General features: G+C 44.8%; 1 protein-coding gene across 1 annotated transcript; it reads right to left on the bottom strand.

The window, feature by feature from the left end:
* Positions 1 to 441: 441 nt before the first annotated feature.
* LOC306793158 (pleckstrin homology domain-containing family G member 1) lies at positions 442 to 21,312 on the bottom strand. Its single transcript, XM_079290638.1, has 16 exons — positions 20,809 to 21,312; positions 16,490 to 16,590; positions 15,404 to 15,473; positions 11,966 to 12,012; positions 9,971 to 10,121; positions 9,450 to 9,581; positions 8,315 to 8,497; positions 8,121 to 8,216; positions 7,657 to 7,743; positions 7,199 to 7,232; positions 7,003 to 7,095; positions 6,847 to 6,908; positions 6,583 to 6,768; positions 6,352 to 6,471; positions 4,416 to 6,258; positions 442 to 3,291 (listed from the first exon to the last, which is right to left on the bottom strand). Exons 1-16 carry the CDS (start codon positions 21,232 to 21,234, stop codon positions 2,312 to 2,314), a joined length of 4,611 nt encoding a protein of 1,536 aa, XP_079146764.1. The 5' UTR covers positions 21,235 to 21,312; the 3' UTR covers positions 442 to 2,311.
* Positions 21,313 to 27,551: the final 6,239 nt, after the last annotated feature.

The raw sequence follows: 27,551 nt of genomic DNA, 5'->3' as shown, positions 1-27,551 counted from the left end.
CAAAAATGTATTATTGGTCCGGATATACTCCTTATCACAGAGGACATATCTGACTTCTGGCTTTTTTGGAAAATAATTGTGTGGCCATAATTTCTTTATCTATCAAAATGTAATCAATTGGTCATGTTGAAACCTTAAGGGAGTGTGATGATACCCACATTATATTCTGCACGATACATAAAATGTTATCCGTGTCATCCCTGCTGATAAAACAAAGATATGCTACATGCTATTAAATAAGTGGGGAATTAATGTTGTCCCTCGCTGCGCATATTCTTATTTATTAACATTTCAATTGTGTCATATTTTCAGGCTGCTCTGCTTGTATCTCCTTGAAATGAAAAGCAATGAATACTTCCTTCTGGTTAACATAAGATGTGAATGGATATCAGCTGCTGCTCTGTACCATAATTATTCAATGATGAACCACAAAAACACAGATGAGTTTAATCTGAATTTATTACCTCCAATACATTGTTTTATTGAGCAATGACAACTATCGCAGTTAAAAAAAATACAGCACATAACTTAAAAAAAAATTAAAACATTACAAAGCATACAAGAATAACTTTCCTAAAATGTACATCTTTACAAAGTGTTTACAAATAAAACATTAAAAAAAAGACAGAAAAGTGCAAAAAAATAGTCAATGAAGACAAACAATCCCCACCAGTGAAACAAGACGAAATGTACAATGAAAACAAAATATCATACTTCATATTCCTAACTTTTGATGCATATTTCCTGATATTAACATTAGGCCATGATATTGTGCTTTTCAACTTTTCACTTGTTGTGATTTGGAACTTATGTTAAGCAGTGCGTGATAGAAAACCTACTTCTGAAAATATTCACAGTATTTGATTACATTTTTGTCTGCGCCCCTAAATCTGAATAAAACCATCTTTTAATAAATACTTTATTTTACAACTTGTCTGTGGCTTCAATAGGGATAAAGACCAAAATAACAGCGACGCTTTCAAATAAATAGGACAACTTTAGTGTTTTTTTCTAAAGACAGTGTGTGGTAAATTGTGGAAGAGAAAACAATTGTGTCGTATGGACATTATTAAAGTGATCGACAACTATCTCACTGTGACTTTCTTTCTGTGACTGAAGATGCAATATAGTGTGACAGCTGAGTGTCTCAACGTTAAAGTGAAAACAGACTATTCATAACACATCAAATACAGTACTGTGGTCTTTTAACTAACTGTGTTCATGTTCTCCTTCATGGTCCCTCTAAAAACAAAATGTTAAAACGTGATTAAAAAAAAAACATTTTACACGATGGATGCCTCCAGACCATAACACGTAAAAACATCTCTGATTTACTCAGATTCAAAATAAATATAACGCCCTACGGTTTCTTATTATCTAAAATATCAGCGTCTTCTCTTGGTTTTAAAGAGTGCTACCCTAGCGATGACAAAGGTAGAGTGAAATCCTATAACTTTAAACAGACTTACAGGTCTAAGTGTAGTTATACTTATTAGACATTAGCCAACATGTTTTGTTTTTACAGCTGCATCATTTTTGTAAGAATTATTGCTAAAAAGCTGTTAAAAGTGACAATCTAGCCTGAGTAGCAAATTTGAACTGCAACTTTGTAAAGCTGCTTGTTCAGAGCAGTTTGTTAGTGTAAGCACAATTAAAAACACGAGCCACCACTGCGGCTCACAGCTGCTACACAGGTTAAGATCAGCTCCTGCCGAGAAAGCCATTAAAATAACCTTAACAGCAAATTAAAAGAAAAAGGCACTCCTGACGTGGTGAGTCAAGATCCGCCAAAGATCAGATTGTTGGTGCTTGTACTTCGGTTTGAGATGATGGGCACAGACAAGATTTTATTCCTGACAATTGGTAACAGACATCCTGAACTACTGTAACTGTACAACAGTTTATTGGCACAAAGTGCTCCAGCAGAACCAATTAATATGACTCCAATTATCTCTACAAGGCGCACACGTAAAGCAATGTAAGAGTTTGAATTCCTTTGAATATTAAAACCCATTCAGTCACACTGAATGGGTTTACAAAGACTGAGAACATAAGGTAGCTCACCGGCAGGCTTTTGACTGTTAACAGCAACCTGTCATTTACATTGAAGTTCTGTAACAGTGAGTTTCACCTAAGTTGTTATATGTCTGCAATCAAAGAAAGTAATTCTGAACTATGTTTGAGAGATGTGTTGTTTGTGGATTATGATTTATATGAATGGTGGATGGCATTCAAGGCAAAGCAGCAGTGTCCGTTTTGTTGCTATATGCTGTATGTTCACATGTATTTGGCTTTTATTTGTCATATAGACTCAGGCAAAGCTACTGGAGCTCAGACACTGGAACTTCTCCCTCAAAGACTGGGCTATTTTGGGTTGGCTCTGCTGCGGCTCGCTCCACAGGTACTTCTCCAGATGCTCGCGGTCCAGAGACCTCAGCGGGTCGCAGGAGCGCGCCGGCGTGCACGGCAGACTCTGGGAGTGGACAAGACCCCGGTTCCGATTGGAAAGGACTGCCGCGCTACCGGGTCGCCTTGCCAACCTGTCCTGCTCCTGCTCGCTCTCGTCCTCAGAACGGATCTCTACATAGTCATCATCATCTTCCCCATCGTCCTTAAAATTAGCCAGGTAGTTCTGGGTGGCGGTGAGGATGCTCAGTGCAGAAGCCCGGTTCAGGACCACCACCTGTTGACCGTCGTGTAAAGTGAGGTCCGACTGTCCCTGGGTAGAGCGCTCTGGGAGGCTACTTTGCCGACCAGCGCGACCCAGACTTGGGCCATGAAGTCTGTCTGTGAGCATGTTACATTTGAGTCCAGACTGGTTCTTCTCCTGCTGCTGGCTGCCCAGAGAGCCGAGGGACTGACAGTGACTGGATGGGGAAGTCTTTAAGGAGGGAGAAGACGGAGCGTTGAAGGAAGGATGTCTCTTAATGGAACTGTACACATGCTCCTCTTTTTCGCTCGGCGCCGACATGCACGAGCTCCATCTCTGGGACGGTGGGGTAGTTGGAGATGGGGGGGACGTCTTGAGAGACGGGATGGAGCAGGCGGAGGTAAGTCTGCGCTGCGGGGTCGAAGACGCTCGGGCATCATCCAACTCACTGGACGAGGAGATGAAGCTGGCCAGCTCTCCGTTGCTGTAAGTGGAGTGGAGCCACTCCTCCTCCAGGGAGGTCTCAGGCATGGACGGAGAAGACGTCAGCCCCGGATGGGTGTGATGTGGGCCTGCTGGACCGGGAGGATCCTTAAACATTACCTGGTCGTAGAGCTGAGAGTACTCTGCTATCCTTGCACCTGGAGTGGGACCACAGAGGACGTAAAGAAGGCGAGTCGGTTATGATTGTATTTTTCTAATATAAACATAAAAATCGCTCAAGCCCAAAACAAATGAATGTGCATCATTGTCTTCATTTACAGTGAATGGCATAGTTTGGATGTTTTGAAGTGAGGTTGTATGAGGTATCTATCGTCGGTGTATTGCCTACAGTAGATGAGGATTTGCACGCCCCCGGTTTAGAGAAGCAGATCCATGTACTGCTGTGGATGAGGGCAGCAGGATATGTATTGTAGCTACCACAAAGAAAGGCCCACAAAGAATTTAAGTGTACACGATATATTTATTAAATATTGATATATATTTAGAATCATTTTGCAGGTTTACGTTGTCGTGGGCCCTTCAGGGAACTAGAGCTGTTGCATCCATCTATGCTCTCACCAAACCACCAGACTCCATTGAAAAAAAAAAAACATAGTTATTGAGTGACTTTGGTGAATCTGAACAAACCAAAGTCATATAACAACACAAACAAACGTACCAATGAAGACAGCAGTAGACCAGCAACTCTGGTGTTCTGCAAGGTCAAATTATTTTTTCACCCAAAGGAGTCTGGTGTCTTTATGGTTGTTTATAGATTGTATACTTGTCTCTTGGCAAAGTCAATTGGCAAACATTCTATAAATATAGCGCAGACTGAAACAGAGATTGCATTTTTTTAGGTGAGCCTTTCTTTTGGGTCAAATTAATTTAGCTGCTGTCCCTGTACACAGCAGTACAATACTCACTTTCTGTGCTGGGAACTCCTGTCTGCTTCTCCAAACTGTAAATAATACACTGACTATGGACAAGTACCTCATACAACCCCACTTCAAAACATCCCCTCTAAGACGTGATGTAAAGCTTTCTATAATCTTAGGAAAGAATGATCCCAATTAGTTCCATGAAGTAAAGTCGATAGATTTTAAATGTGGGTGAAAGGAGAGCACTATATTTGGATTGGTACTCTGTACTGGCAGATGCCCTGATTTTCAGTATTGGGAAAGAGGGACAGTTTTAGTCAGATCACAGCATGCTTAGTCACAACTATCAGTAATTCTAGAGTTCAAAGAGATTGTTCTGACAGCTAAATGTTTTGTGTTACCTATGGCAGTGCCCCCTTGTTTCTTTTCTTCCAAGATGGCTGCCAGGTCTTTCTGCTTCTTCTCAGTTCTGGCCCGACTACAGGCGTCTCCAGGGTCCATGCTCCTCATGCGCAGCAGCTGGTTGGCTTTTTTGATCTTCTGGCTGTACTGCCGTGCCATCAGGAACACCCGGTTCTTTGATTTTTCATCCGCAGACTCCCCCAACAGTAGAGAGGAGGCGGCCAGGGGTGAGTCCAGACCTGCCAGCTCCCCTGGAAACAAGCTATGAAGGTTCTTGAGGGGAAGATCTTTCTCAGGAGTGTTTCGTTGAGGAAGCTCCACCAGGTCGTCGTCCTCGAGGCGGAAGCTGCCGCTGCTTAGGCGTGCCAGTCTGTTACGGATGCTCTTCACTGTGCCAGGAAGGGGCTCTGGGGTGACAGGAAGGGGGCGTGATGTGGGAGCAGGGCTCTGGGTTTCCTCTGCAGTGGGGCCTTCACTTTGAGGTCCAGGGAGGTTGATGACAGGGATGGTGAATGACGGCATGGAGGTGACAGGTGGCGGTTTAGGCTGATGTGTTGGGGGACTCTTGGTTGGAGGGCTGGATGCTTGAGGACTAGTTACAGGGGGGCTCTTTGTACGGCTGTGTTTGACTGAGGACGCCTTCTTAGGCGACTCATTGGCACTGACAGGGAAGGCAGCCGGGAGCTTATCAGCTTTCTTCTCATTGATCTTGATGTAGTTTTCCAGATCGTTCCAGATCTCGTCGACTTGCTCTGACATCTTATCCCCTTTCTGTGAGCGCTGAGAGAAGGTCTCGGACGCAGACGAGGAGGAATAATCTGGCTCAGAGGAACATGGGACAGGATGGGAGGCGTCTGGTCCTTCGTCCTCTCCAAAGTGGAGGCTCTCCTCGGATACAAACCCTCCAATGCTTTCAGCCAGATCTTGTTGAGAGGCCAGCAGACTGTCCCGCTCTTGTTTTAGTTTATCGCATTCATTCATTCCTTTAAGCTCCGTTGATGGCGGCTCCCTAAAACAGATGGTGTCATAGATGTTCTCCTCTACTATCTTGAGCTCATACGTCCCAAATGGCCTCCCATCCGGTGTGGAGGACAGATTGCTATCTGAGGAAATGTCTGGTTCAATCATAGGTTCGGAGATCACAGGAGCCTCTGGAGCATTTAGTACCCTTGCTGCTTGGCCCTGGAGACCCTGTGCACCTGCAGAAGTTTCTTTCCGTGGTTGGCTTTCCTCAGGGTCTCTTCTGACGAGGCCCATCCTCTTAAGGTCCTCATAGCTGATGTTGTCATACACATTTTCAATATCGTCTATCGTCAGCTGCTCAGCTGAGGACGATCTAGATACGTCATTGCTGGAGGATTCAGTGTGGATCACTTCCAAGTTGCTGTGCGCGGCCTGGTCATCATCAGGACTCTGTCGAGCCTCTGTAGCCTTCTCCCCTGCGCTGCTCGCCCTCCGCAGGACTCTGCTGCCATCAGGTGGAGGGTCAATCTGCACAGTGGGTAGCTGTTCGACGTGCCAGCTGCAGGGCCGAGCTGTCTTAGGCGACGAGGTGGCCCCCGACCTCTCCGAGGGCACCTCTGGTTCTGGTCCGCTTTGCTCTGTTGGGACAAACATCTGGTAGATGTCCTCGTCTTCATCATCCGGCTGCATGGTTCTCTGGCGGGTGGGGAACATGGCCCTGCGAGCACGGTGGTCGGCCCAGATGTTCCTCACAGAATGGTCGCTTTCTGGGACTACTACAGAAGGAACGGGGGTGTCTGGAGGCTCCTCCGTCACACGACGCGTCCTGAGAAGCGGCGGATGGTGACTTCCTTCCCTCACGAGGGATTCTCTGGCTCTCTGTGGTAAAAGAAAAGCAGAAGTTGTTGAGGCTGTCTAAACATATGGAGACAGACATAGGTTAAATCACCATGGTGTATTTGTGATTAATACCTGTAGGTCTGAAGTATTCATGTTGAAGGATTTCCACTGTTCTATACTGTCGACAGATGCCTGAGGGTTCAGCCTCTTCCTACTGCTTTTGCCAGGGACTCGCAGCCGCTTTCCGCCTCCCTGAATAAAAAGTTGTCAGCATGAACAACATGTTTGAAGGACTAGACATGAAATGGAATCATACAAGTGTGTATGTAAAGAACTACACTCGTTGGGCAGCTTTAAACTCACCAGGCCACTGTCATCTTCATCATCAGCATCTTGCTGATGTGGCTCTTCTTCTCGGTCACTGTGGTCATAGTGATCTCCGGGGTCCAGGGACTCCTGCGATTGGTTGATGAGGCTGCGGCTGCGACCGATGGTGCCCAAAGCCAGCTGGGACATTGGCGAGAGCAGGGTGGCCCCCAGACTTATTCGCTAGAGAGGAGAATGTTTTTTTGTGAGTGAACTTCTTCTGCTTCTCAAAACTGCTTATCATCTCTGGCTATCACTTACCTTTTCGCCATCTGTGTTGGCAGCATTCTGCTTGGCATTCTTCAATAATTTGGATAGAGGTTCTGGAAAATCAAACAGATTATTGATTAATTTTGGAAGTTCAACCTTGCTGCGCGTCATTTTTAAAAAACACATTAAAGGTCTTTCACGTCTTACCTTTCCTGCGTCCTCGACGAGGGGTTGGACCCTCCTTGGTCTGATGGGAATCTTTCTTGTCTCCATCAGGGCTGTAATGAAACCCGGGATGATCTGGAGAAATGACATAATGATTAAAATGCATTTAATATGTCTAAACGTGGCAAAAGAACAACTAATTTGTTTGAAAACTATACATGTATAAATAGGCACTTACGCATTGCATCCATCTCCAAAATTGCTTGTTTAGCCTAGAAATGAAGTTATAAAATGAGAGTGAGTTCAACAGGTTAGATTATGAATGAACAGACTTTGACACTAGGTGGCGCCACATTACAGTCATCTCTCAAAAATGACGCTCAAATTTGACACTTAACAAGCGACCCCTTTATGTAGCACAGCCAACTTTCTCAGTGACCTTCACTTCTGGAGAGGAATCCTTAGTTTCCACTTGCACATGGCCAAGGGCAGATGAGGGGACAGAAAAGTGATTGTGGTTGAATGAAAATCAGAGCACATGAAAGGAAAGTGAGGAGAAACAGCAGAGCGAAAGAAAGCTGAAGATGAAGGAGAAAGGATGTGGGGGGGTGACATTTCTAATACATCCCACTGAAAGTCTGTGTTCACGCCATCAGTGAACAGAGAGGGAGCTGTCAGGAGACGAGCTGCTCTTACCTTGGCAGGGATTTTGGCCGGATGGTTTTCAAGTATGAGTCTCTTGAGGTGCAAGATCCACATGCGCTTGTCCTGCTGTGATTTGGCCTGAGGGTAGAGCGCAAAACATCAGAGAAAAGATAACGTCAGACACGCAGTTTAAAAAGGCAGATGAGAGGTTGAGATAAAAACGTAAACATTTGCACCATGGCTTCTTTACGTCACACAGATATCTTGGTTGTTTTTGGGCTTGTCCAAAACACAGTAGTTGGGTAACAACAATGGCCGCCATTAGCCTCAAAACACTCAACATGTCTGAGCAACTCGTCGAGGTGAGCCTGGACACCTGCAGATAATCGTCACGCTTTCTGATCGCATTCATGCTCAACGTTGCTCGTATCTTCACAGTTCAAATGAAACATGCAATTACATTCACATTTTGACTTTTGTTGTGATGTGTGCTCTCTTCCGTAATGTTGCTGTACCTGGACCGTGTGCTGAAGCTTGGGATTCTTGTAGTGAAACACACTGAAACTCAGTGGTTCTTTCGGAATAACTTCCACCAGCATCAGGTTACAGCACTGCAGAGAATACGGGTAGGAGTGTAGGTCGTGTTAAAAACACTTTTACTGAGCAGAAACATCGTGAGACGTGTCATGCTTCGAGTAGCATGACTGACCAGTATGTGAGCCTTGTACGTGTAGGTCTCTTCTCGTTTCTTGGTAATGAGCAGAAGCTTGTCAAACAGAAAGAGAGTTCTCTCGTTTTTGGCTCGCTGCAGACGAAATGTTCCTTCGAGAACTAACTCTCCGTAGCCGATAAGATCAGGGCCCTTCCAGTTGGTCAGCAAGCTCTGGATTTCCTGCAGATAGCACAGAAAGAAAGAGTGAGGGGAGACATTTGGTTCTTTTAAAAACATGAGGCAGAAAAATAAACATTTGACATACAACGCATAATAAAACTGCTCTGGTTTAGCAAAAAAAAAAAATGAAAATAAAAATGCTGAAAGTAGTGAGCGAGAGTGTTCATGTGCATGAGTTCAAAGATTGATAATAATAAACATAATTTGTAAAACACTTACAAGGCGCTTTACAACATTAAATCAAAACCGCATGTGAACATTAAGAGATAAAAGTTAAAACATTAAAATAGTAAATTAATTACTGAAAAGTAGTTTTTAAAAAGTGGAATTCTTAAGAAAAAGTGAGGATGAGGAGGAGAGAGGATGTCTGTTGTGCTACTGAAACCGGCCATAACAGAAGGTTATGTAAAGGCAAATAAAAAATTAAAATACATGCTGGGAAGCAAAAAATAAATAATAATGAAGAGGACAAAAGAACAAAAATGGAATTTCTATCAAGCAAATCGTTTCTCTGCTTCCACACACACATTCCTGCGTTCATCCTACCCGTCTAGCTCCCAGCTGATGAAAGAAACAAGCTTCCCTTTTATGTGCCCTCCTTATGCAAGGCCATCATTAGCCCAGTGGAAAACGCAGCGACTTGCGGAAGACGTGGGGAGGATCAGAGTCCTGGCTGATTCAAAGCTAGACTTCACAGAACTGTTCGGCAGAACAAGAAAACGATTTGGCTCCTTGAAAAGGTTTGAAAGTATTGCGTCTGTTTTAGTTGTAGGAATAATGAGAGACGTGGGAAGTGCGCAGCATACATCATGGAGGGGATCACACGCTCAACATTTAATGGATTCAAGAGAGGTTTTGAGCAAGGGGGACAACACCCGTCTGTACATCAACAGTCCCAAATAGACTTAAATCTTTTGTATCAGGCATCTTTCTTATTTTGTGCTCGTCGTACCTGCAACCTGACGCCGTGCTCATGTTTCCTCTTCATGTCGTTGATGTGCCAGGCCACTCTCTGCATGGTTTCTATGGCTTCCTGCACAACCTCGTAGGTCTCTGTGTCCTTCTCCATGTGGTTGACTATCTCCTGCACGGACGACACACACACACACACACAATGCTGGGAGTCAGCACATGCACAGGGGTGCACTCATACAGGCACCCATGTGTGTGTTTCTGCACATAAACACACACACTCATGCATGCGCTGTAATGCCAAGTACATGCGCAGGAACATGCATACTGAGCACCATATGTCTAAACATTTGGCTTCTCCAATGGAGATCGTCATCGGGGGCTGAGTCAGAAAATGCTGTTATGGAACCGTACGCATCCATTTGTATTGGTATAACAAAACACATTAGCGTGTGCTGGGCTGACAAGTGTGTGCCTGTGCTTGCATTTCTGTGGGTAATGAGTAATTGTTTGCGTGTAAGTGTTTTTTGTTGCAGAGCGAGAGACGGCAGACACACGTACGTGCAACAGTAGGTGGTACTTGAGGATCCTCTGCACTGGCTTGAGCAGGTAGGAGCCCAGGGGCAGGGAGTGCCTCAGAGATTCCTGGCGCTCGCGAAGAAACTTAGCCAACGCCTTGTTCCTCATGCACTCCGTTAGCACGGCCACCGACCTGTGGAGACATAGTGCGGCAAACACCACATCAGGGACGTGGAGTAAACCTTCATTTGATATGACGACAAGTTAGAGTTGCAGTGTATGTCCTGGTGGACAAAACAAAAAAAGTAATATTTTCATCATCAGATTAAAAATGATCCAATCCATCTGCCTCTTGCTGAAATGAATATCACATTATCAATTAGAGTTATTTTTAAGATATCTACATGAGTGCAAAATATACAGTCTGCATGTACTTCAAATGCAAAATCACATGAGGAATTGAAATTAAAGGATCGGATCATACTTTGTCAAGTCTGCCTTAAAGCAATACTCACACGCTGTAATGTGTCATCCTGTTCATACCGACTGCTAAAGGACCCCTTCCTCAACATGCTACCCTAATTACTGTGTAAAGACAGGCATGCAAAATGATGAGCCTGCACATTAAGTGTTCAATGCGATGAACTGCGTTTCAATGTCAGGTGTATTACGTCAGATTAAACTCCTCAAACATGTAGAAGAATGAACATTTTATCCATTTTTGATTTCAATTTGTTTCACATTTGTTGATGCCACTGAAGGTCAATAAATAACGTTTTAGATTCAGATCTCAATCCCCAATTGACATATTCTGCTTAAAACAGCAGCACCAGAAAACGTACTGGTTACTGGAGCTAGTGGACCGTGTGACCTAGTGGGGAAGCGAGAGCCTTTTTTTCACAAAGAAATGGAGGCTTTGTGATACGCGTGTATGTATACGTGTCTGTGTGTGTGCATACATATGCACGTTGGAAAAAGACAAGTGAATGTCAGTTGAGAATTGCCCAAAACCTTCTTTCTGTGTCTTCTGCTTGTGTGCACGTGCATGTCTAAATTCCAGTGAAGCTCCACACAGGCCTCACATTGTTCTGGAGGAAACCCGACCTTAGAGCGCAGCATGACCATGATACATCTGCATGCGTGTGTGTGTGTGTGTGTGTGTGTGTGTGTGTGTGTGTGTGTGTCTATCTTGTGTGACCTTGGTTTGGGTCACCAGCTGTGCTGTGTATGTGGGAGAAGGTCTATCTCAAACAGCTGACAGTTCAAACACGCACAGTAAGCATTCAATTAGTCATCATTAGCGTGTGCGTCTTCGCCCACGTGCCTTTCTGATCGTACACTGTGAAAGAAAAAAAAGTAGCCAGAGGAGAAGGTGTGTTCGGATGGTGCAGTGTGTCTTGGCATGAAGAATAGCCTCACGTTTCATAAACAATACACACACCGACACAAAAAACGCCACATTATTCCTCCCATAGGACCACACTCAAACAAAACATGAACAGCGTTAGATATGATAAGCTGACAACTATAATACCCCGTCTGTCAATCTGAGCTGCAACTCTGTCAATAGCCAGCGAATAAAAGAATGGAGGAAATGGGGCTCGTAGGCGGGAGGGAGGGAGACCCTGAGGCACAACTGAAGGCAGACACTTTGACTCCTGCTGAAGTGACTTCTATGGAGCATGTCAGTTTATCAGGGAGGGGGAAAAGGCTGAAGCATTGATCGAGGAACACAATGGAGCTACGTGAGACGCTGGGAAGACAGTTTGTGGAGGCGAGATCAAGACAGGGTGACAACAAGAAGAAGGTTTTGTGCAGTAGATGGTTGATAAGCAGACAGGGGAGCACACACACACACACACACACACGCACACGCACGCACACACACACACACACACACACACACACACACACACACACACACACACACACACACACACACACACACACACACACGCACGCACACGCACACGCACACGCACACGCGCACACACGCACACACGCACACACGCACACACACTTTGGTGTCTGTCTTACCGTGGGTAGTTGGTGCAGTATTGGGTATAAATGTGGAATTCTTCACTCTGTAAAAAAACAACAGGACTAATTAGTTGATGCATTTAAGTGACAGGAAATAACTGAAGACTCAAGAGACTCCATATTCTAACAAGCTCAATAATGTTTACCATGTTCCCCAGTTATATAAAGTACATGTGCCTTGTAATCAAACGAAGCTACTGGTAGTAAACGATGCAGTGGTCCGGGGCAGTTTTGATGACTGGCCCAGGTATTTCATGTTTACGGCCCGACACACTGTGAGCCCTCAGACAAGGCATCCTCTCTCCTCCGTTCACTGCTACTAATTGAAAGTCAACCCTGTAGCTTATGATTAGCCTGCGTCCTGGCCTTTAAGTCTCTATTGATCCTGAGTGCTCAGATTATATATCCCCTCATACTTCATCGCCGCCCCTTTAATTGAGACTTTCCCACCTTGCATGCCTCTCTGAACATCAAAGACATCGCAAACAACGTGACTTATCAAAGCTCGGAGCTCCTTCTCTCTGCTCGAAAACATGCTCTCATCTCCATATTGGCCACTCTGTCTCCTGATCTCTATGCCGTCTCTTCAACTTTTCTAAAAGCCATTTCTGTTCATGTTCTTATGGAGGCCCGGAGATGAACCCCTCTTGATTCCATAACGTGAGAGTAATTGAACTTTATTTGTGTCCATGAACACTTGGGGGCAGTCTGTCCTGGTTCATCACACACACACACGTTATGTTTCTTGCTGTAGGTAAATATACATTCTTACAATTAAAGCTACCTACACGAACACAAACAGTGCCTCCCACCAAAATATACCCCCCCCACACACACACACACACACACACACACACACACACACACACACTCTCATCATTTGTTGGCCTGAGGTGCTTCGTGGGAACCGTCCTAAATTGAAGAGCAGAGCTCTCCTCCTCGTCTCCAGCAGTCTGCCGCCACAGACCAGGGCTAAACGCAACCAGATGTGCCACCATCAATTTCTGACGACTCACATCCACACACACACACACACACTCCTAATACACACTCTTAATATCCCTCTGGACCATGGAGACAAGACCACAAGATATATAAATGCTTCTATGGAGTATACATTTGTGCCGAGCATGCACGTCTGCACACACAGACTTTGTCATTAAAGCAGACATGTCAGCACACACTCTTTGAACCCAACCAGGAAACCAGCAGACCCTGAAATAGCTCAGATCTACAACATGCTTCCCTTTTAGAAATATATACAAACTCAGCTAAATCATATCATCATCATATCCAAATGTTGCATGTGAGAGTTTTGGCTCTCATACATGGATACAATATATCTCTTTCCAGAGTATCAAGATACAAATGACAGCGAGAGATTTTGGCTTTTTCGAGCGGTGGCTACTAATCACTACTCAGTGAAACACAAAAAGGTCGAGTTGTATCAGCACCCACTGATCATTTTTAATGCGAAAGTCATACATCAGCAGTTATTGTTGAGTCGTCAAGACTGGACTGGTCACAGTGAGTCATCAGCTAAGCAATGAACACAGCAGAATAACTTGGCCCCCCCAAAAAAGCTTGTTGTTGTCGTTGTAATAGTACCCTCTGTGCTTCAGTCAGCATGTAGCAACCCATAAAACACGTTAAGGCTTACTCATCACAAAGCACAGTCAGGATCTAGTGGAACGGAGAGGAACATGAGGATAGAAGGCCAATTACCTGAGAGGGAGGCAGAGATTTAAAACGAAGATCTGTCTCTTCTTCAAACACTGAGCTAAGTTGTGATTCTTGGCTACTCAGACTACAAAAGTATTAACTGCAAGAGTGTGTGTGTGTGTGTGTGTGTGTGTGTGTGTGTGCGCATTTCACAGCAGATAGTGAAAGAGAGGTTTTGTGGTTTTTCTGGCTCTTAGCAGCCATGACTAACCATCTGGTTACGATTCTGGTCAAACCCTTTTACCAGAAGTCAGCGGGTGAAAAGATGGAGACACACACACACACACACACACACACACACACACGATCTTCCTCAGCAGATGAATTTTGTCTCGTAATACAGTTGTAGATGTCTCCATGTCTCAATATTTAAATTACCTGCTATTTCCAAGGTCAAAAAAGCACTTTAAATCTCTTTTAAGGCAACAAGAACGAGAAGTCTTTAACATGGTCAGAACATCTCAAATCTAAAATGTCCTTTGCAGAGGCTCCAGAGCAACTAATCAACCTTGTGGTGAGATGACTTTCAACTATTTTCAAGGTCAAGAATTAACTTTAAATCTCAACAGAAACATGTCTTCCTAAAGTAAACTTCAGGCTGTGTATTACTGGTGTTATGTCTGTTTTAGGTAAAAATTTGAACAAATGATTTTTTGGGGTTAAATCCTGGCCAGCATGCATGCACCAGATTAAACCTGCATACTGTAGCTAAACTGTATTTATGCATATGAACAGGAGGAAACACAACAGAGGCACGCGTGTTGGACAGGACATGGAGCAGCAAGTTATGAGTGCTACCGAGAAAAATGAAGGACGCTGTTAATGGTTTTAATGGACACCTCCAGTGCGAGTACCAGTCTCATGAGAGGAAAGTATTCAGAGGCAGGATGTGATTTGGCCTTTCAGCTGGCTTCGACCCAATGCAACGCCTGGCTATAAGGAAGCTAGACTGTTTTTTATTCCAGATTAGGGGATTATCCGAGATCAGTTCATCACACAGATACATGAATCGGGCTGTAACAAGACGTCATGCTGGTATGTTTATGGATCTCAGTTAATTATTCGTGGTGCTGTGGGCTGCTATAAAACCGGTTCGTCTAAACAACAGCTGCTGTATTTAGGGAGTCTGTGACGCTGATTGCGACTTGTTTTTTCATATATGGTCAGACAGTTGCTCTGTGGTGTTGCGTGTAATTGCAGTCGGGGAGGGAGGGAATGTAAAGTGTTAAAGAGGAAGCGCTGGAATGCAGCATGTTATCATGGGACATAATCAGGCAATCTTTTATTTTTTTTATTTTTTTTAGGGGCATGGGGGGGTTGATGAGCGGAATAAAAGCTGAAACACCCAGACAGAGACACCAGTGATACTTTGACAAGAGTTGCTGAGTCTACTTTTTATTGATGAAGCACCGCTATTATCTCCCTCCAGCAAAATAATGCTAATGGCCTCAATAAACGTTATGCTGCGTGATGTTTGTCAACTTGTCGCTGATAATAGTGCATTGTCCGTTTCTCATCTTCTGTCATGTGTATGTCCGAACCAGCCGTTTGGACAACGAGCATATGGTGGAGTGTGTAGACAGAGAGACGGACAGTCGAAGAAGTACTCGGGAACACAACAATGTAAAAACATCCCGTTGCAAGTAAAAGTCACACATTCAAAAGCCTACTTCAGTAAAAGCACCAACAAAGAACACCAGCGACCATCTCTACCTTGGATACGAAGCACTCTGCGATGGCGACTGGGTCAGCGTTGCACTTCTCAAGATCATGAAGAAGATCCCTGAAACAAACAAAGAGCTCAAAGAAATCAGTATTTGATGTGAAAGAAATCTGCACACACAATTTCCTGCGTCTTTATCAGGCAAGAATATAAACTTCTCTCCCACGATTCATTGTTCCAGACAGTTTTTTCCAGGAGCAAAAGTTAGACAGAAATTAGGGCTTAGGGCACTCGGCTCTGAACAAACGAGATACTTCCATGAATTCAAACCGGCAGCTCCTGTGTGTAGGTATGTGTGTGTGTGTGTGTGTGTATGTGTGTACGCGCACACTGGAAAAACGCATTGTGGAAAAAGAAAGTCCACTGTTGGGAGTTATTGCTTCATGGCTGAAGCATGAGGTCATTGCGAGCGCTTTAAAGTGCTTTTACGTTTTCCTTTTACTGGCCAGTTTGTCTGCGCATGACAGCTGAGAAATGAATTGGTGTGAAGACAGAGTGTGCATGTTTGTGTCTCCGGACCACCATGGCTGATGCGCAACTATAGCCACCTCGGTTTAGACCGGTGCCAATGGGGACAAATATGCAGCCGGTGACTTGTTCTACACAAACACACACACACACACACACACACACACACCTGACTGCCACAACAATGCTCTTACCAGAAACGAACAGGTGGCTCAGCCCAGTACATCGCTTGTTGAGCCTGAGAGGGACAAAAGGCTGTCTGTATATTCATGTAAAGCCAGAGCTAATCTTTGTCTCCATGTCCTCATTAGCAAACTGAAAGTCAAGATCAATGTTGTTCAAAAATCATGTCTGAGTTTTCAGCATTTACTGAGCATGTTGAAATCATGGAAATAAGGACACCTCACGTCAGTCCGTGGTTCAAGGTAATTAAGCCAAATAGAAATGTAATAAATACTGTGTTTTATTGTCAAAGAACAGTATTTTTAACCCGGACTCGACCGGCACTATAAAAAGTCGCATGCATGGGGATCTTTCCCATCTTTCCCATTCAATCTGGTACGACGTAAACGCAGCTTTAAGTCCCCAGCTCCGTGGGTGTGTCTTACCTGTTAAAGTGGTAGATGTCCTGGATGTTGCCGAAGAGGGAGCCTTTATCCACGGAGCTCAAGGCCAGCCGAGACGGATTACTGATGCACTCCAAGTAGTCCTGCAGAGAGACAACATCGTCATGTAGGAACTTTACGGCTGACGTTTTGATCGTTGTACACACACACACACACACACACACACACACACGGTTTTATTGGAATTAAAACTTATCCTCATACAAAAAACTAAGACACTGTTTTTTTATATTTGCTTTCAGTTTCAAATAGATTTAAAGTGAGCGAGACAACAACAACTCGAGTTATACTTTGGAAAACAAAGCCAGGTGTAATGTCGGTAACGACAGGCCATTTGTGTAAGGCCCTGCCTGATCCCTGTATTGTTGTTTAAAGTAAACAGCTGGATAACGAACCAACGCAGGTCATCTGGTTTAGTGAAAATAAATACCAGGGGAGGACGAGTGCTGCGAAACAACAGGTTTAACATGGCTCCTTGCTGAAAAACCATGATAAGGCTATTCCTCTCTGGCTCTTATCACTGTCTCCAGTGCTGCCGTTAGCGAGGCGTGCTTACTGAACACCAGCCTCAGGCACTCATTGTTTCCTGTGCAGGCAGCATCCTGATTTTACACGACTTTGTGAGAAAGTAACACCGACTGCAGGCTGGAAGTCATTTTTGTTGCACTTCATTCCTTCCAAATGTAATTAATGTGTCATTACTGCGTTCCATGTAACGTTTGCACACAATACCATCATCGTCATCACGGTCTCGAGTCAATAAATCAGAAAACACAGTTACACAGGCAGAACACTTGAAACAGCAGTGCACACACACATCCACAAAAATGACCTCAATGCGGCTGTATTTACACTTTAAACCAGGAGCAGGTGTGGGCAGAGGTTGAGGAGGAGGAAGCACCCCGTACACAGACACAGGTTTCAAACCAGACCACAGTCTGCAACTGGGCAGGACAGACGTAACACTGAGAAAAGTACCAGGCTGCCCTGAACGCACACCCACTCTGATCCTTTCAACACACACACTGAAATGATCAGTGTGTTTGTAAGAGACCAAAGAGGAGAGAGAGACTCTCCCTGCTCACTCCCATGTCTGTTTGCCTAGTTTCCAGTCTGCTATGGTGATTTCTGCTCCTGCTGGTCTTTGATGTATTTAGCTGTCACATACCATTATGACTCGGGTACAAAAGCTGCACCTGAGTAGTCCAATACATGTGTTTGGAGACGTAAACGCAGGGATATAAAAAGACAAAGAGACAAAATAATCTCAGCTAAAACAAAGACTGGAGAGATGACAGATGACAGTCATATTGGATGTTTCGGGTTTAAAGGTAGAACAAGAGCTTTAGGCCAAGATTTCGGGTTTTAAAGACTTGAGTAACAGAATAAGACTAACGGGCGTGTTGATGGTTATGTTTGGGGGTCAAGTCAAAGGGTCATGTTTAGAATTTGTTGACTGTCGGAGGTAATGTGATGCTTTATTAGCCGCGGGGTCACACATCTGACTTGGCCTGACCCGCTCAATCATCACACTCAGCCAAAGCCTGACTGAGCTCAACAATGGGCAGTGTTCTCACACACACACACACACACACACACACACACACACACACACACACACACACACACACACACACACACACACACACACACACACACACACACACACACACACACACACACACACACACACACACACACACACACACACACACACACTTTCTCGCGTTAACCATTAACGTCCTTAAATACACACTCTTTTCCTACACACCAAACCCATCCCTTATTCGGCACTAAAGTAGGAAGTCATTCCTCCAGACATGTGTAAACATCCAAATCTCATTACTTTCAATGTTTCTGCAAGTCAAGAGAGGTTCCCTTGAACCTTACTGCATTTTCAAATTCCTGGTCGGCTTCAAATGGCCTGGTAAAGTGTGAAGGGGAAAAGAGATGAACAGGAGGCGGAGGGAAAGAAAGAAAGATCAGAGCTTTGGCTTTGAGGTTGTTTGTGGATGATGGTTTGGCCTCATTACACACACCGATCGAGCCGAGGAGGGGCGATGACGCAGAACGAACAAACACCCAAACAATGTTCACACACAGAAGTGAACAGTGACCCTGAGAGCTCAACACACTGCAACTTAAGGAAAGACACGCAAGTAGACAAAACATCTTTACCACAACAGATAAACGCTGCAAAGTGTCAACCAACTACAGAAGAAGTTGCAAATCCCACTGAACACAAAATAAATTAGTTACGAGACTAAATAGGGCCGGTTCTGAGCGACTTGCAGCATTCCTGTATTTGGTTGTGTTTTCCGTTTATGCAACACGTTTCTTTTTTTGCTCGTGTCTTCTGTCTTTCTATGCGTTTCCTTGCTGTGTTTTCTGGTTTTGCAACATGTTTTCTGTATTTAGTGAAGACATTTTCTTTACTTGCACTTCTGTTGTCTATTTGCACGTGTTTTCTTAAGTTAAGTAAACTTCATTGCCACAGTGGAAACGTTCATTCTTTCACCAGCCGACAAACCGTGTGATACTTACATGTACTGAGATTCATTTAAATACACACATGCAGTTAACACACGGGCAGGCTGAGAGTGTGTGTGTGTGTGTGTGTGTGTGGACCATAACACTGCCCGCTGACAGATGAAGCACAGGTGAGCCCTCGGGAGTCTGGGTAAATATTTGTGTTGAGGCTGTCACACCCTCTTCCACTGCAGGAAGCAGCATGGGCAAAGGGATCACTGAAACGGGGGTTGCAGCACCAGCTCATACAGGACGGTGCTGATAACAGATGGGAAAAGCTGTCCAGCAGCTAATGTTCTTTCCCTCAGTATGTGTAAACTGTCATGCTAAAAGCTCTATTCGCACAGATACAATCTTTGCATCAATCCTCTGTGCACTCACTGGAACCGTCAATAAAAGGAGTGAAGAAAGCCTAAATGCACGTGTCTTTTTCTAAAGTACTGGTGAAGAATTAGCTGTCTTGCCATGTAAGTGTGGTCTTTCAGGGCTGGGTGGTCTGCTTCTATAGTGGCAATAGGTGGTCTGCAGTGCAGAGCGTTATTAAGTACAGCTCCTAAGCTCTGTTCAGTGTTTTCCTAACCTACTTTGGACATTGTTATCGCAGAGCTAGATCCCGCTACATACCTTCCTCTATCTCCCCCCCCCCCTTCCATCACCTTCCAGTCCTGAAGAGGGGAGGAAGAGGAGGAGCACGAGAGGTTGGGACATCGATCAAGGGTGACAAAAACCAAACCTCACCCCCTCAACTTATCCCGTCTCTTGGGAATATGAGTTTCCTGCTCTCTTTTGGACAAGTCATAGACCTTTTTAACCCCAAATAACAAATGCGTACAAATACACACAGTGGCCCATGGACGGACAGCCTAGAGGGGGGGAGGAAGCACTGTTAAGAAGGAGGATGTGGGCAAAGCTGCAACACATGCATGCTCATACACACATGCAAAATGCAGCAGTTTCCACGCAAAACATTTCATCATTTTACACCACAAGTCAATCCAAATCAAGCTGCAGAATGTAAATGCGAAACACACATCACATGTGTGCGCCACATTTGTTCTGCACTCAATATGAATTTGAAGTTTCACAGAGAACCAAAAAGAGGCAAACAGGCAAACAAAGAGAAAGGAGAGCAACCTTTGATTGAAACCACTACACCCAATCCTGAACAAAGCACTGACGAGAGGCAATGTGTATCCTCGCAGTTCAAAGACAACCACACAAAAAGGCGTGTATTTATTTGAGTGTGTGCATACAGTATTGTCTGTGTGTTTAAAAAAAAGAAAAAAAAAAAAAAACATCTAAAGTTTTGAATGTGTGCCTGTGCCTGCCGCACAAAGGCACCGGTGTCGTGTAACTCGGCCAAACCCCTCCCGCGAGCGCAGGTGACCTTATTGTTTTTGCCGGTTCCCAGCAGGCAACGAGTTGAGCGTGTCACGTGTGTGAGGAAGACCACAAAGACTTAAAGGACGTTTGTTATCTGGTGATTTAAAGCCCCGTATTTCTCCCGGCGTTCCACTGCTGCTTGGGCCTCAACTGGGTCAGCCGGGAAACATTTCACAGTTGGGACCTTCAAAAGATTTAAAACCGGATGCTCCCATTTCAGTTCATGCCTCTAATTCTTCAAGGCCTCGAATCACCTTCTCATTAAACATTTAAACTTCTTGCCAAATGTGCTAATAGACCTTTGAATTCCTGCCAATATATTCGATCCTTCCAATTTCTTACGCAGCTTGTGTTTAATGAACATGTTATTGTGGTTGAGGGTTCCTCACCTCCACAATGCTGCGCAGGTCCTGGACGTAGGTTCTCTCTGTGTCCAGTATCTCCTGCACCACCCGGTCCACATAGGTCCTGGGTCCCTGCATCTGACCTGTCCGCTCTCCTGGTCCATCTGGACCAACCTCAGGCTCTGAATGTTCTGTCAGAGTCTGTCCACTGCTCTGTCTCCCTTGTCCCCTCCCTGTGTCCACCCGTCCATCATTTCTGTCATCTTCCTCCCGGCATCCCAGCTGCCGGGCGGGTACCAGTTCCAACCGAATGGCCCCGGAGTCCCGGTCTGGGGTCACCGGGTTACAGTGAGGGGCGGGGATGAGGGTGGAGCGGCTGCCGAGCGAGCAGTGACTGTCCCGGGAGGACGCCGAGGAAGAGGTGGAGCTGTAGCTGATCGGCCTTTCGGCGCTGTCGGGAGACGAGTCCATGCTGAGGGCGGAGCAGTAGCGCGAGGAGGTGTGGCGGAAGGCCGGGTAGCGGAGGCAGCGGGCCGGAACGTCAACGGAGCTCAGGACTGAGCCGGAGTCCGGGACTTCAGGAAGAGGAGGCAACGCATCAGGCAGGTAGTTGTAATCGCCTAGAGAGGAGAAAAGGAGAAAGAAAAAGATTCTCGTTAGTCAAATTTATTGCAAATATGTAAATAGTGTTTATGTAGTTTTCCACGCCAACGTCCTCATTTATTTCACTGGTTTGTGAGGCTGCAGAGAGCTCAAGCTAAAGTTCTTCATGGCACAAGTTGTGCTGCAATGAAATGTCAAGTACATCGGCCAAAATTGTTAAATCCCTGCTCAATGGTGCATGAACTGCTGTATTCTGTCTTAGTTTGTAATATAGCTTCACACTGGACTTCCTGGTTTGCATTTCCTCTTCTGTCTGTACTAACCTGTAGCAACACGCCCCCACACAAAAGCAGCCCCTCGAGTTGTTGTGCTATTGTTGATCTGAATGTCTCCTAAACAATGACTCGGCCTGTTGCATTTTTTTATTTATGGTCGTTATATTCATTATGATGCCGGTGTATAATTACCACAAACGAATAAGCCCACGGTCGAGACAATCTGTCTCTAATACATGCAAACAGAACAGCTGTCCTCGTGGCTCGAAAGAAATGTTTGCAGACACAATATATGTTGTTGCCGTGTGTCACAATGTTCTTGGGCCTTTTACCTTTGCAAGAAACTGTCAAATATTCACATTCGATAAGATGCTTGACATCTGACATAAACATTATATAACATGAGTTATAATAAGTGCTTTAGGGAAAGTGTAAAACATATGTTTACAGCAAATATAACTCAAAATGAATGTAGAATGATTTACTGACGCTGTATAGTCGCACACAGCAGAGCCGTTAAAATTCAAATCAAATTCACACATTCGACAGGCACGGACCTTGTGTTTATTTTTCCCAAACTAAGTGCTAAAGGGACTCACTGTACGTAACTTCTAACAGTTACAACACCACTTTCATATTCCTACAGTGTCGTTCTGTTTCGCATCCCAATTCCTGACATTCCAGCTGACCACAGTCTGACTGACCACCCGCCAGACGAGGACCACTAGCCCTCCCAGATTCCTCCTCAGTTCCACTCAAAGAAACTGTTGATTTCTAATGTATTTGGGCGAGCGGTAAATCTGTGTGTGTGTGTGTGAGAGAGCATTTTTGCAGCAAGACAGAAAAAAAGATTGAGTTGAATGACAAGATTAGGAGTGTAATGCTGAGAACACTCCACTCTGAGGCAATGAATGAAAGCCCTATTTCGATGGAGGACAGACAAGTTTGTGTGCGTGTGTGTGTGTGTGTGTGTGTGTGTGCGCGCAACTACAGGGGTCTATTTGGCGTCAAGCCGGTGCCAAACTGGCTCAAAACCTTGTGTCTGCGAAGAGATCCGTTCAGATTTGATTACCGGCTCCCAAGGCCCCACAGCCAGGCCAGCTGAAGTGAAACCACATATGCAGCATATCAGACAGACGCCTTCCAAGTTTCCCCTCGATGTTTTCCAAGGTCTAGCGTCGCAGAAGGGCCAGCTTTGACGGGAAGAACGGGGAGCAAATAAACAGAGCGGACAAAATATGGAAGGACGGCAACAGAGGGCCTCATACCAGCTCTGTGAGTTTGACACCAGCCTTTATCATCAAAGCTCGATATATCGGTGACCCGGCAGCACCGGTGTTGTGGCAACATTGTGCTCAGATGCCTTATAGGACAGTGTCGCTCTCTCGCTGCCAGCAAACCCCGGTTGAGGCTAAACCGGTCTCACTTCAAAGCCTCAAAGATCACAGACCAAAAACATGAAACGTGAAACTGAGAACAAGCTCAAAGAATCCCGCTCTCTCACCTTTCAAATAGGTACCTTGGAGGTCTTTTTTGCCATGGTGACAAAGCACTTCAGCAGCAGGCGTGCCTGTTTGACTGGTCTGTGATGGAGAGATCACAGGTTGGATTCTGGCAACCACGACGGTACCGATACCAAGTTAAGAAAGCTGAATTGTCCTGCTCTAGCTGGGCCTGTAATAATCTTCGTTTAAATTTTGCCGGCCACTTGGGGTAGAAGAACAAGCTTAAAACACCACATCTGACGTATAATCACCCTACAATTTGTTACAGCAAAGCTAGGGCCATGGTCACGAACTCGAGCTTATTTTATCTGTCTGCTGTTCGGCGCTGGGCAGGTGGCATATGGTTTATCCATTGTTAAGTATTGATTAGTGCTGCTTTTAGTCCAAAAATCACACATGGCAGTTTGCCCTCAGGTCCATCCCTGTTCACTGAACCCTTACATGTTACATAGGTTACATAGTTTCTCAGAAGGAAACTGAAGTGTTGCGCTGAATCAAAGCTTTTGTTCCACTGCTATGCCAAGAAAAGCAGGAAGGAATTGGAGCATCCAAAAAATGAAGTGGCATGAAACTGTATTTCCCTCAGACAAGTTTGGAACTGATTCACCAAGCATGTGTCTCCGTCCATCCATCCAAATGTTTGCACTCCTAATCCTGACCCACTTTTTAAACAATTACAGATCAGAAAGGAGAAGGAATCTGGTGGGTGGAAACACTCACACAAACCAACAGCCTTGGTTTTTGGAGAAGCAATATACTGCTTTCAAGTCAGCGTACACAATGCACAAAAGCTTTTATTATATTACATACCAGGACATTAATGGGTAACTTCCCATTTTCTTTGCCCTTTGACAAATCTATAACACATATCCTTCCTTATCACAGTAAGTGATATATGTACATCTATACTGTGTGTGTGTGTGTGTTTCACACAAAATGCATTCAGTCTATCACTCCAAAGATAACACTAACTGAGCTAATAACTTAATGGTCCAACACCATCAATTTCGGCTAGATATGAGTGGGCAGAGTGTGCACACGTGCAACTTGCACACACGCACACACACACACACACACACAAACGTGCAAGGAGAGCAAATACAGAGAAACCGTGTTTCCTTTTGCCGTGAAACCCAAACACCACAAAGAGAGATTGCTCCATCTTGTGTTTGCCCAGCCCCTCCTTCCCACCTTCCAGCTTCATGTTTGGGGCACACCCTGACCGTTTCCTGGGTGAGCTGGCTCTTGTACACACAGATAGACAACTAGCACCCCCACCCCTCTCCTCAACACACACAGACAGAGGGCAAAGATGTCCGAGTTTCAGTTACCGCCTGTCCAGATCATGTTCAACCTGATCCTTGTAAATGATCTCTAATTATGCTCCTTAGCATGCAGGTTGGGACTGTTTCTCCTCAGTGTGTGCGTGTGTGTGTGTGTGTGTGTGTGTGTGTGTGCGTGTGTGTGCACCAAGGATTAGGATAGTGTGTGAGGACTGTGTGTCCTGCCAGACTAGACAGAGAGAGTGAATCAGCGAGTGCCTGAAAAAGCTGGCTTCAATCTCTGGCTTTAATCTAACATGAAAAAGACAGGCTGGGGCGCTTTATCATTCAGTCAAGTTTAATAAGTTGAAATCAGGCCCGTCTGGAAGGCAAACAGCGAGAACCACGAGGAACCGAAAGACTAAAGACTGAGCAGACAATGTACACAGCGGGTACACAACACTGGCAGTATACTCTGAGTCACATGTGGTGTTTTGCTCTTTAGGTTAAAAGTAAACAGAATTCATGTCATTAATTTTTAGATGAACAAAATACGTGTCATTTAAATGTATGCGTTTATTTTGATCAGCAAAAGTCGGTGAAAAATGGAATTCAAACAAATAATCACAACACAAGGTCCATTCAGTAGCTGTTCTGGAGCTTTTGTTCATGCCACAACATCTACAATGCTGCAGTCAGTCCGACACGCAAGCCAGTCCATCCAGGGTCAATGAGTCATGCTACACTTAAACCGTCCATTTCAGTCGAGCACTTTATGGTCACCTGAAGTGCTCTTTATGCTGGAGTGGTCAGCAAACAGCTGTCGGCACCCTTGTCTCTTTATGGCCCTGATGATCATCACCAGTAGCTCTAACAGCCCTGAGAGTGTTTCGTAATGGGCATGTGAACATCCTATGTGGACATTTAAACCACAAACATGTCGAAATATTTTAAAGTATTATGTCATATGCAGATGGATACAAAAGAGTTGCAAAATAAATCCCCGTGTGTATTTTGGGTTGCATGGTTTTCCTGTGTAATAAACTGTCAATGTGTAGTATTCTGGTTCCAGCAACAAAGCCTACACGTGACTTCCAGGGAGTGTCCCTCAGCAATAAAAAACTGGAATATCTAAGAGGGGATTTCATACCGAAAGGACTAACTTTGGAAAATACCCACTTGGTTTGGCTAACTAAAGTCTCACATTAGATTTAGCTGAACTCTGGAAGGCATTGTTGCAGGGACGACTGTCGCGCAAGAGAGGGAGCGGTTCAGGGTCAGTTTGAGAGAAGGAATGATTCTGGTGACCAATGAACGGGCAGATACGCTGTGGATTACGCCACATTGACCGTGGATTTGCATGCAGTTCTAGTAATCCGACATTGGTGGTCTGCGTTTGGGTGTGCACAGTCCATGCGAACATGGATTTTGGGGTGCATTGGGACGGTCAGTGCGGACCCTTGCAAACATTGGTAGTTGACAAAATTGACATCAAGCATGTCAACCATGTGGAAATACATAAACTGAAGAGAACTGTGTTGACACTGCTGACACGGAGGAAATATAAAGAACCAGGGAGGTCCAAAATGAAGGTAGCTGTCATATAAGCGGTCTGACGCCATCCAATTTTATACAACTCTACTCTGGCGAATGAGAAGCTAAGAGCACTTTCCTCTTCAGACCCATTTCGCCACCGACAAAATTAACCACAACCAACGGCAGCGAAAGCACAATCCACAAGCAGTCCCTACATTACCGAGCCGTAAAACTACTTATTTTGTGCACAAAATGAATGCACTGGAACACTTTGGATGAGGAGAAAGAAATACTTAAACATCATCATCTACAACATGACGTCAGTGTGGAGAGATAAAGACAACATGCCATGTCAGTCCGTGAAAGACTCATCTTCCCAGCTTTCTTCTTGTCATCTCTTTACCTTCTGTTCAACTCTCATTCTCTCTCCATGTGCTCACTCATTCCCTTTTCATTAATATGAGTTACATCCAACCTCTGTCTTTATTCTTGCCATCTCCTTTCCCCCATCCTGACATTCATTTTTTGAATTTGAGGAAAAAGCCTTCAGCTTTTGTCCCAGACAGGACTTGACCACACACCTCGTACAGATCCTTTAATCAACCTTGTTTGTCCGTGTGTGTTCTTGTTTATGCTGCAAAGGCCTACCAGATGGCAATTGAGTTAAATTACATGCAGCTTATTGCTGACTTTACGCCACAACAAGCATAAGGATAGATTGTTTTTATGCACGTACAAAAGGATGGAAGCAAAAGCAGCTCAGCGAGTTATTGTCCAGTGGTTTTTGTCTTCACTTTGGCAACATCTTGGGAACACGATGTTTAAAAAGACAACGTAATGGAGAAACATGGGAGGAGGACATGCGTAACCGTTAGTGAGAAATAAGGAGAAGACCCGAAGGAATGAAAGTAGGAAGGAGAGATGAGAAGAAAGGTCAAACGGTCAATCACCACCCACTCAGTTGATTTTTTTTTTCTTTTCCATTTGCTCAGTCTCATTTTGAAATTCAGTCTTTTGTTGTACATTAACCCTTAAAAAGTACTCTACCAAACTCTCTCATCCTCTTTAAAGCATCCAAAACAAGCTTCTGAGAGTGTTTGTTCCCCGCAGGCTTGAGCAGAGAAACAGCAGCACAACGAAGCACATAAGTCCTCCCTGTTTGTTTAGTTACGGCCTCACATCTTCCGCTGCGTCCACTCAGAGGTCAGTCTCTGTTTCTGATAGAGACGCAGGCCTGATCGCAACTGACGCTAAGGACCTTAAAGTGTCACTCGGGATTTCACAGCGCAGCCAAACGACTGCAGAAAAAGAGAGCGGGCAGAGGTGGGAGAGAAGGAGAGACGCGAAGGATGCCGCCGGAGACGGGAGGTGTTTTTTTTCATTAGACCAACAAAGAGCTGCACTGGCTGGGTCGGCCATTATAATGCAGATGTTTGGGAAGATGGATGGAGAAAGAAAAGAAGCATTTCTTCATTGCTGTGTTGGCGCAGGACAAGCTGCACAAGCTGTCTCAAGACTATTTCAAACATCTCAACACACGCCACGACTGGTAAAGACAGAAGTTTAAACTTGAGGTGTGACTTAATAGACTCCTGTGGCTTCCATTG

The sequence above is a fragment of the Melanostigma gelatinosum genome (assembly GCF_949748355.1).
Source record: "Melanostigma gelatinosum genome assembly, chromosome: 19".
Classification (NCBI taxonomy): domain Eukaryota; kingdom Metazoa; phylum Chordata; class Actinopteri; order Perciformes; family Zoarcidae; genus Melanostigma; species Melanostigma gelatinosum.
The sequence above is the reverse complement of the archived record's forward strand: the minus strand, read 5'-3'. Positions and strand labels throughout refer to the sequence as shown.

What these genes read in the sequence shown, in the direction of transcription:
- LOC306793158 (XM_079290638.1), bottom strand. Translation starts at nt 21,234, where the DNA reads ATGGACTCGTCTCCCGACAGCGCCGAAAGGCCGATCAGCTACAGCTCC. An exon ending in GACATCTACCACTTTAACAG is followed by an intron (nt 15,474 to 16,489) that starts GTAAGACACACC and finishes TGTTTGTTTCAG; the next exon opens with GGATCTTCTTCATGATCTTG. An exon ending in AGCTTCAGCACACGGTCCAG is followed by an intron (nt 7,744 to 8,120) that starts GTACAGCAACAT and finishes CTCTACCCTCAG; the next exon opens with GCCAAATCACAGCAGGACAA.